The sequence below is a fragment of the Olea europaea genome, chromosome 23 (genome assembly GCF_002742605.1).
Source record: "Olea europaea var. sylvestris chromosome 23, O_europaea_v1, whole genome shotgun sequence".
NCBI classification, from domain to species: domain Eukaryota; kingdom Viridiplantae; phylum Streptophyta; class Magnoliopsida; order Lamiales; family Oleaceae; genus Olea; species Olea europaea.
In genome coordinates this window covers 11,489,748-11,500,795 of record NC_036259.1, presented here as the reverse complement: position 1 = coordinate 11,500,795, position 11,048 = coordinate 11,489,748, and the positions used below count along the sequence as shown (strand labels likewise).

The following is an 11,048-nucleotide window of genomic DNA, read 5'->3' as shown; positions in this document are numbered from 1 at the left end:
ATTTTCAAAAGTCTTTGAATAGGTATATCTGTTCGTTTTTAACAGTCACTTCCAACAGATGTATGCAAGAATTTCAAGGGACACACCTATTCAAACGGTTGCCTCAATTTCTATAAATTTTGGGCGAATTCTCGTTTGCAAAATACGTTAAAAAAATTATTCTTCTCTCTTTCTCTTGGCATCAATCAGTTCTTTTCGAATGTCTTCTTGGTTTGATCAAATAGTCACAATTTAAATCAAACGCCTCCATTGTATTTTGAGAGAGATTTTCTATCATACTCCAGTTGTGACTTTGTTGGATAGGGGAGAAACATCTCTTAAAATATAAAATTTTTTCGTGCCTTGGAGTTCATTAAGTTTTCAGATTTTCCTACATTTTTCTCAACATATTCATCCTTTAAAACAATTTCAACACTCCAATTCTTTCTTAATTCTTCTTATTAAAAAATTCTTATATGATATAACCCCGTTACGGTAGTCTACATCATAACCATCACGTTATCCATTTTAAAAGGATTTATAAGACTTGTTTTAAAAGTTACCCTTCAACATCCATTTATCAAGGGTAAAACAAGAGTCAACGATTCCCTTACATTGCAATAGCAAAATACTGAGTTCCCCTTTCCATGGGAGTTTTTTGAGTGAAGCTCCAAGTAAAATCTACACACTAACTAACCTAACAAATAATACAAAACAAGGTAGAAAATCCACTAATGGAACTGATTATAAGACAACCTAAAGAGTGTCGATTATTGTCATGGTAACTATCCTATGACCACGACCATGACAGCATGTATCGGAGAACTCATCAGATGGTGTTTGGTTAATGCCAATCCAGAACTTCAGAATTTGGATCAAATTAGGACAAAATTATAGGGAGAGTAAGTTGATTATATTTCTCTTTTCATAATTTAGGTAAATAAACTACGGAATAGCATATTGACATTTTGGGTAAAATACTCAAGTCACAATTTCTCATCCTCATCACCTTACTAACATTCTAGTAAAATACTCAGATTTGCAAATCAAACTTCAAGTCTTCAACAACCTATTTTCCCGTTCTACCTTAGCAATTTAATTTGAAAATATATCAAGGGATGAGAGAGACTAGTTTAATGGATTAAATTATAATAAGAAAAGTACTCCTTTTCATTTCATTTTCCCCATAATAATTGATCTGATGCCACAAGTTTTCCATGGTCAAGGATCAGACAACTGAAATCCACAGGAACTGCACTACTCCGTAGCTTAAGGAAACAGGCTGTGTTTAAAAATCACCCCAAGAGCTGCTAATGTCACTATCGAGCTTTTTCTTTGGAAAGCTCCAACTAAGATGACAAATTCTCCTTCATTATTCATGATGATCATACCCCCGGAGCATTCGATTGGGAAGCCCCTGGAACTATGCACATAAGTTGCCAAAACAGACCCGTCCCACTCAATAAATTCATAAATCTTAAAACAGAAAATTCTTTCGAGATTCCTAAAAATATAGGAACAAAGATCTAATGATAATAACGAGCACAAAAGTTTAGAAAAGTATAGATGAACTTTGTTCACTCACTTCCTAAGGACAAAAAGGATTTCCATTCATCTCCGTAACCATAAGCAAAGTTTTGAACTCTTGCGCATGTGCTTCCGCAGGTTCTGCATGTTCTCCAAGAATTGATGCAGGTCAGTCTCACCCTTAGCGTGAGGAAAGGAAACGCTGATACAAACAATAAAGAATGACAAAGTCCAACTCCGTCTCTAGTCATTATATCCATCTCTCGTGAAGAAAATAATAAACTATGAAAGAAAAAGAGGAGAAGCAACTGGCCTACAAGACATTATCATTAAGGCAACAAAGTTTAACCTTGCCAACATGATGCAAAGGGAAAACAAATCAACATACGTACGATATGATTTCTCATTTTTTATTTAACTTGTAACTAAATGACTTTTTTGAAGCTAAAAAATGAATCCAGATATTTAATATTGACAAGTAAAAGGATAACTGAAATCAACTAGTTCAAGTTTCTACAATTCGGAACAAGTCAAGCATAAGACAATGAAGACAAGACATTCAAATTACTCTGTTACACATGAAGAAAGTTGGATAGATGATAATCGAATTTCCCATGACCGGAGAGCAGTGTCCGCTGAACAAACCATTTCAGAGCGAAAGACAACCTATGATGCTCATACTCAGGTATGGGTATATATCTAAGTGTCAAATCTTTTATTTTCTAAAATGTAGAGTACGATAACATAGCTAAAAAGAGTCCAAATTTCGGACACGAATACGTGGATACATCTTTTAAACTTCAATTTTTTTTACTAATTCAAGATCACATTTTGAATAAACCAAAATAAATTATTCAGAAGGAAATGGGTATTGAATAAGGAGTTAAGACGAATAAAATAGAATTTTGGGATTTAATTTTCAATTATGGAAATTATTAAATGCTATATAAAATAAAAAATGAGGGATTTGATTATAATTTGAACTTAGTGGAACACCGAATAGCACTATATGGAACCCATTTTTATTTTAAACAAAACAAAATCCTAAATCACCATTAGAGAGAGGGAAAGAAGGAAAAAAAAGAAGAAAATGGGAAGAAAAAGAAGGGAAGAACTAGCGTTGCTGCCTTTCTCCACCCTCTCGACGACGACGCTAAGCTTATAGAGAGCGAAAAAGAGGAGAGAAAAAGGGAAAGCAAAGGGGGGGAAAAAGGAAAGAAAGAAAGAGAAGCAAAAAAGAACGAAGTGTCCGCTTGAAATTTGGAGGATCCAACACACATCTCATACCCATGCCAATGTCGTGTCGCGTCCAACACGGGCACTACGACTATTTTGAAGGGTCCGAGCATTAGAGAAAACCATGCAAACGTTGTATCAGTCCATTCAACTTAACAAATAAACAACCCTTCGAAATCCCAACTTATTTTCAAGCTAGCCATGCATGCTGGTGTGTTATTGCAGCTAAAGTTGAAAACCCAGGACTATCTAAAAATATTATGTTGGATATTGGTTAAATAAATCGAGAATTGAAAATCGATTAAAGTGACTTCGTATCGACTTCGGCCAAATACTCAAAAGCTCGACTCAATCCGTTTAGGCAAAATTGTTTGGTATATTTGGCATTTCGAAAATCAATATCGGATGAATGAGAAATTACGAAAAAGGACGAAAATCAGTGAATAGACACCTTTTCATAAAGGCCATTAGTGAATAGACACCTTTTCATAAAGGCCATTAGTGAATAGACACCTTTTCATAAAGGCCATTAGTGAATAGACACCTTTTCATAAAGGCCATTAGTGAATAGACACCTTTTCATAAAGGCCATTAGTGAATAGACACCTTTTCATAAAGGTGCATTGTTTAGAAAGGGTGCATGGTTTGGCCTCAACCATTTCGTCCACACCCTTTCATGGTCTATAAATAGGACCCTTTGGGTGTCCTATTCCTCACAATTTGATATGCAAAACGTCTCTCATCCTCTCTTATATCCAAAATCAAAATCATTTCATTTATTTTGATTTTCTTTCATTTCATCCTTGGAGTACATAAGCCTAAATTTGGTTTGTTGTACTTGTGTTTTGGAGTGCTACAAATACAAGTGTAGCCGTTGTATCTTGGGAGTCGATTGCCGAAATCCGTAGGCACCGTTGCGGGGCAAATTCGACTTAAGGACAAAGAGTCCAACTCTTGCCTCGGTTTTGTCCCTACTTTCTTCTTCTTCTTGTTTGTGTTTTCTTTGCCGTTACTCTGTCCAATTTTCGGCACGGATTTACAAACCATCATTATACTTATTTTGGCGTCACTATTCACAAAATTCATCCAACATATTATTCATTCAAGCCAACCTACATATGAAATAAGGCATCTTAGATTCCATACTTGATCAGCAGTAGCTAGTGTATGTTATGGAACCTTAGTTTAACAAAGGGGTGTCATGATCCTCAGCTGCAGGAGCATTTTCTGGAAGGATTTCAGCATTGGAGATGACATAATTTGCGCCATGACTTCCCATGTCCACATCAGGTGCCACAGAGGGTTCTAAGGCTCTAACAACCAGCTAACAAATGCAAAACAGAAACTATGATTAAAAATTCCAGTCAGACAAGCCTATCTACACACAAGAAACTGAGTGAGTTGATATCATCATATTGGTGACATGATCGACAGTCAAGGATCATGGTGACAATTGACAAACGTAACTTGTGAGCAAAAGATCCGGAGAACATCAAATTAAGCACCTTGTTTGAGCCTCATTTTCTGGAGGAAATGTATTTTGGAATAGTGAGTTTTTTGGAGAATATGTGGTTAAGAAATAATGAAAAGTTTTGCGTTTACGTGTACTCAATAATGTGTGGTTGAAAATAAGTTTTGGAAAAATGAATTTTGGGAAAAATGTGGGTCAAATATGGGCTAAAAATACTCTCTTCATGGATAAAATATATCACAAACGCCGAGGTTTACTCTTTGAATCTAAATCACGAAATATAAATGGTAGATGTAGATTATCTGATCATATATTCAGATTCAGTTATTTCACTTTTGCTTGTAAACTTGATTATAGAATCATCCAATCAAAAAGAGTAAATAAAATTGAATTTCCCTTTTGCAATATCTACTTATACTTCTCAATTCAACTGAAAGCCAAGGTCGCAGAGGCCATGCATATTGACTGAACAGAAGGTAGAAATAAAGGGTTCCTAAAGCACCCTAGTTATTGTTTCCCTTCTCTTTCTATATTTTTCTTTTTAAGGTGCAATATGAAGAGAAATAGAGAATCACGAAAACATGGCAATATGGCATCCAAATTGATTCTTTCATGCCACAGTACACATGCTACAGTGACCACAATTAAGGGTCACAATCCCATGAAAGTGAGCCAACCCAAAAACGCCTCTTCAGCAAATTGGAGGCTGTAGCAGAAATATGCCAGCTTAAGGTTTAATGTTGCACTGAGCTAATAAACGGATGCAGATTGATATATCAAAGATATTCCTGGTAATCTAAAGAAAGAGCTTCACACCGGCACCTTGAAGGAAGTTATCCAGCTATGGTTTTCTTGCAGTTGCTTAGGCACCGGTTCTAAAGTAGTGATACCAGCCAGCTTTTGTTCATCAAATTTCATGACTTAGCGTCTCAATTAGCAGAATGTAAAGAATACAGTTTATTTTATTTTTTAGTAGATAGGATGAGCAGCACTGCACATATGCTTCATTTTACAAAGTTCTCTTCCGTTAACTGCCAACATTATGGCAACGCCTCTCTTTTTGAATAACTATCTGTGTTGAAGCTCGTAAGTTGGCATTCGGCATCTGTTTGATTTAAGCTCTCTTCGATAGACACGTTAATAAATCAATAAAGCTAGGACAAATTTTACAGCTCGTAGTAACTTGAAAAACCAAATGCAATTGTCAGGTTCCGCTTCGCGTCTTACATTTTTATCATAAGAGTTGGTGCAGAAAATATTTGGTGTCTTAAGAAATTAAAGTTTCATTACAAGGTTTGAACTGGCTCAGGAACCATTTACATGATAAACATTCACTGGGGAGATATGATTTAGCACATGGAATTCCAATTTGTATGCAATAAAAAATGTAAACAATAGAATTAAGATTTTTCCAGCTACAGAGCAAACAAGAAAGCCGGTGACATATCATCGAAGGAAAAAGTGAAGAGCGGGAGGATAAAGTCGTCTGTACAGGTAACAAGAAAAAGGGGAGCAGCAGAAAGGGAAGGATAAAGTCGTTTGAGCAGGTAACAACACAGTTGTTAAAGATTTCTTATAAAGAAAAATGAGATGGAAGAATAACCTCTTCGGACAGTGAAGATTCAAGAGGTGCTGGATTCTTCATTTCTGTAGCAGCACCTTCCATCTGAACTTGAGGTGCTGGACTCTTCATCTCAGTAGAAGCAGCTTCAGCCTTGGCATGAGGTCCTGGATCTATCATTTCTGCATTAGCAGTTTGCATAACATCGTTCATGTAAAGCTCTGCATGTTTTGAGCTTTCTACACCTGTTCCATGATTATCATTTTGCTGATTGCCGTCACTTTCTGTAGCTTTTATTTTCCTTATGAGAATTTGATACAAAATTCCATCAAACATTGATATTAGTACTAGCTCTAAGCCAGTCTAGCTAGTCAACAGATTTAGGATACATGAACAAACCTCACCTATTGGAAACATCATTGACTGTTTTCTTCAGGATTGCTTTGTTGGAAAATAACAGTCCACAGAGATGCTTTCCATCAATAATGGTTTCAATCATATATCTGTCTGGAAAGCTTTTGATGACTTTAGCTTGGAAGCTTCTCTTACCCAGAGAAGTTTCGTGTTCATCTAAATAGAAATTCTGTCCACCTGCATTTGAGCGAGCATGTCATTAAAAGGAAAATTAATAAATAATTATCCTCAAAAATGCAAAATACAGTTCCATTTCCCAAGCAAATGCAATGCCACATCTGTGAACTATGACATCTTCATAAACGAAACTACTACTAAATGAATTTGAAGGCTATCTAAACAAATGAGGACTAGGAAGCTAAATAATCATTGATAAAATCAGCAAAATGCCGCACTTAACTTCAACTTAAATGGTCATCAACTTTTCCCCAAATCCTTTCTTGTGTGAAATGCCAAATTTGCTCTCTTTTTTTAGCATATGTTCCCACATCAGGCATTTTGAGGACTAGTGGCAATACCCTATGTGTCGTGGAAGGCAAAAGGATTCAGGGAAAGTTGCACTAGCCCTGCTCTTGATTTCAGTCATTTAAATGAGCCTCCCTCAGAGAGATTACCATCGAAGGCAGTATAGATGAAACAGACTTCTAGTATTTTGAACATACAATTCTATTTAACCAACCTATCTCAATTATGTGGTTGTAAAGTTTTTCTATCCTTCCTTTTGTTTGTGTTTGTGTGTGTGTGAGAGTGAGAGATAATACAATCAATCTAATGTATAAGATAAAAATAAACAAAAATTAACGAGAATTCAATCCAAAACAGATCAAACTGTATTTACCAGGTGGAATATAACTTGAAATTGGCGCAGGATGGTAAACAGTGGCATCATGTTCAACTCCCACATAAGTAGGCTCATATGCAGAAGCACCAATGTTCTGCGCTTGGCATTTCAACTTCAGCTGCTTCCTCAAAGATAACTTCACCACTCGCCCTTCATCTCGTTCATTCTCCCTAGAAAGGCCTGGTGTTGGACAGTTCCCAGTACAAGATCCCATAGAATAATAAGGAATTAGTTCAAAACATACTAACAAAGAATGTGACTTTCCAATAAACGATTGAGGAAAACATTACCCATACCTGTGTGTAAATAATACATATCATCCAGCGCTTCAAGATCCTTATCGCAACCGCCTATAACTACCAGAACACCACCCCTCTGCAGATCCAAATTTTCACCCGCCATAGAAAATCTGCCAGAAGGACCCTGGCCAGTAGCTATCACTTTAGTCCATCTGCCATTTTCTACATTAAACCACTACATGATTAAAAACAAAGGTTCTATACTTCACACTCAGAATCAGCCAAAAGTAGTCAACATATGCCACTCAAGTAACGATCATCATCATTGATGAGTCACATTGATCTATCAAATGATGTCCAAATAATATTTTTCTAAACTAATCGATGGAGTAGGGAATATGGCCCCACATAAAAGTATTAAAAAATTTAAAATTATTTTCTGAATCCAAGATAAGACATTGCCATGATGCAGATCAGTATAATCCTTACAGATAACTGTTAAAACCCGAAAAAGATATGAAGAAAACGAAAAGTTTAAGTCAGATCTTACCAAATCATTAGCCTCTGTTTGGCCCCCATTTTCTAAAACTCATTTTCACCCACATAATTCATGTTCCCACAACTTTTATCAAATTTTCAACAACACATTTCAACAACTTTTATCTAAATCTAAAAATTTGATTTTTACCTAAACCAAACAGAGACTTAATTACTCCAAAAGATAATGTGAAATTAGGTATTTTTCTGAAAGCACAAAAACCAGTAGTTTAGGCAATCCCTACAACCCAGTTAAGCGCAAACCTTGCTCCAAAGGAAAAATGGAAGCGACCCATGGTTGTCTACATTTTTGTCCCAAAAACAAGCTGCAAACTATGGGATTGATGTTCTGAATATGAAATAGGCCTCAACTTTCACAACTCAAACAACAAAGCTAATGAAGTGATAGCGGAGAAAATATGATGTCTGAATGCGTCCATGGAATTTCTAGCTACCATTTCATTTTTGTAAACAAATATGACTGCCAAACACATAATACTTCTCTTCAGCACTTTCTAAATTTTCGATAAACAGCATGCCAAGTGGATTAATAAGATGGTTTCCAAAGAACCAACTTGGAAGATTTGGGTTGAACTGACCTCGCGTAGTTTCCAAACTCTTCAGACAGAGATTTAGTCTGAAAACATGCTGCTTTTGAATCCTATTTCTGTGAAAATTCAAAGTAGATTCAAGTAGGTCCATATTGTATGCCTATCATTTTGGTTCTTGGAAATTTTGAACTCAAGCTTGGCAGAAAACTATTGGATTTTGAGAGATTGATGTTATCCAAAAATGTCAAATTTTCCCAATTTGCGAAAATGACAGTGTTAGATTTCATTCGAGCAGAAGTCTTCCAGCAACAAAAGGAATAAAGCTTCTATATTATTTCTTTTTCTTTTATGTTTTTTCTTAAGCTTTTCCCACTCATTTGGGAATAGTGGGGGAACAAAGGTTGAGATTCAAGAAAAACTAAAATACATGGAAAAAATGCTGCAGGTCATCACAAAATTTACGTACTAAGATCCAGCTTATGAACATCATCATAGAGGTTCTGCTCATCATTAAAACCCCCAAAGACAAACAAGTTCTTGCCGGAAGCAAGTGTTGTATGCCCACCTCGGGGTAGTAGCAGCTGCCCCATGGTATTCAACTTGCACCACACAAGAGTATCTATTATTAAAAGGAACCAAAATGAAAGTCAAAGCATGCATTACATAGTGCATAAAGCTTCACCCTACCATAAATGAAATAGTAATGACATTGACATTTAACATATGAGATTACGATGATACCTGCGTTTGAGTATGTGGACATCTGAAAGATAATAATTATAAGAATCTTCACCTCCAATCACAATGATTTTATTCCTCCAAGACGAACACGTATGACTATTGCGCTTACTATGAGGAGTGCCTGATGGTACCACACGTTTCCACAAAAATGTCTCTGCAAAAGAGGGGAGAAAAAGTTCATAAAGTTGAATCTTGCCCAATTACCTATGTATGAAAAATGTTATGCTTGGGCAATGTCTCTAAAATACTTCTCTTATTCAGTTCATCATCCAATATCCATTTCGATGGAGTTTTATCTAAAACCCATTTAATTTCACCATTGAAACAACAAAATCGTACAAGCAAGGCAACTATCTTGGCTACTAACAAATTCAAGCAGCAATCTAATGTAAAATCAAAATCTACATTTAAAATTAAAACACAAGTTTAAAGATGATTGAAAAATAAACGACGATGACAATGATAATGATAATGATAATATATCACATGCTGCTGATCCAAAGGAAGATTGTTTTTATTCAGGTTATTAATCACCATCCACTCCACCCCTTCCACACACACACACAAAATAGGAGTACTGGGATTTAGGACTCTGTTGCTACTGACAACTCAGTGCCTATTAAGTGATTTTTAGTTCCATTATCATGTTTGGGTGTTTGTATATTTTACATATCAGAAAGGAGACAGAAAAAGTATGTAGACAATAAAAACCGATCCACAAACAAAATGCGATCAACCACCTAAAAGTGACTATTGAGTAAGAAGCATATACCGGTGTTCAATATATAGAGATCATCATAATATAATTCACTGTCCTCAGATTTGCCGCATCCACAAAATATGAAGAGCCGTTTGCCAATAAGTGCTGCACTGTGGCCTTCTCTTGCCTCTGTTCCATTACCGAAGCTAAGCATATTAAAAGTCAAGGGATCATTTGTCAGACGATATAATGAGAATTGATGTTTCAAGTGTAAGTTTTTAAGGTTTCTCAAATCTTAAATAGTTAATAGCCAAATAAATAAATAAATAAATAACAATAATAATTAGGAAATATCAACAATGAGAATATAGAAAGAAGTTGGGAGAAAAGAAAAGAGAAGTTGACAGCTATACAAAAAAACAGAAGCAAAGCATCCAAACCTTATGCCTTAAGGCCTCAAAGCTTAAACTTTTGTGAACTTTGTCAAGGATTGCATCTAAACTTACCTCAGGGTTAAACCTCAGTCCGGCTGAGTCTTGCATTTTAAGGCTGTTCTTATTCTTATATCATACCTTTTGGGCTGGTTGGTCATAATCAGCACAGTTTTAGATTTTTTTGCAACCAAAAAATCTCGTGGATTTTATTGGGTTTGTTTTAAACACAGCCCAAACTCAAAAACTAAAAAGTGGTAAATGCCTGTGCATACTCTGGTCCTCTACTTCTATACTACATGTGGTTGCAAAATTTCAACAGCGGCTGACCGATGACATGAGACCTGCAATATGTAACTTCAATTTTCTTCTCTCTCGTATACTTTTACTTGCAACTCTTTCTCAGTTATCCTTTCCTTTAGAAGTCAAAGTGAACAAGAGGAACACTTACAGCTGAGTCCCCAACACCTACGTAAGGTTGCACTTGAGTCTCAACTCTTTCGAGTTTATAGCACTTGGGTCCTTTATGGAAGAAGATAGATGGTTTGGCCATTAAAAAATCACCTTAAGCCAGCCTAACCTAAGAAGCTCCGACATAGATACGTAATTCGAAAATGATACGATACGAATGACTTTTTTTAAAACATTAGGATACGTAAATACGTGTTATAAAATTTAACATAATTTCATTAATATTAAAAAAAAAAAAATTAAAACAAAAGAAAACATGCTGATTTTGGTAACATATTTCCAAAGTGCTTTTCATAATACATGATCGCTCAGTTGAGAAGAAGAGGTGTTTTAATGTTTTAAGTTTAAA

The 11,048-nt window shown here is 35.6% G+C and overlaps 1 protein-coding gene across 8 annotated transcripts; it reads right to left on the bottom strand.

Moving 5' to 3' along the window:
* Nucleotides 1-1,170: 1,170 nt before the first annotated feature.
* LOC111372391 lies at nt 1,171-10,635 on the bottom strand. Of its 8 annotated transcripts, none has more exons than XM_022994729.1 (9): nt 10,238-10,635; nt 9,870-10,003; nt 9,098-9,251; nt 8,823-8,975; nt 7,326-7,490; nt 7,027-7,209; nt 6,179-6,365; nt 5,817-6,075; nt 3,792-4,066 (listed from the first exon to the last, which is right to left on the bottom strand). In XM_022994729.1, the coding sequence occupies exons 3-9, from the start codon at nt 9,117-9,119 to the stop codon at nt 3,923-3,925; spliced, it is 1,113 nt and encodes a 370-aa protein (XP_022850497.1). In that variant the 5' UTR covers nt 9,120-9,251; nt 9,870-10,003; nt 10,238-10,635; the 3' UTR covers nt 3,792-3,922. The 8 variants fall into 8 exon arrangements, with proteins under 8 accessions (XP_022850499.1, XP_022850501.1, XP_022850497.1 ...); XM_022994730.1 differs by having other exon boundaries at nt 10,304-10,635; XM_022994731.1 differs by lacking the exon at nt 3,792-4,066 and adding an exon at nt 1,171-1,686 and having other exon boundaries at nt 9,870-10,635.
* Between the last annotated feature and the right edge of the window lie 413 nt (nt 10,636-11,048).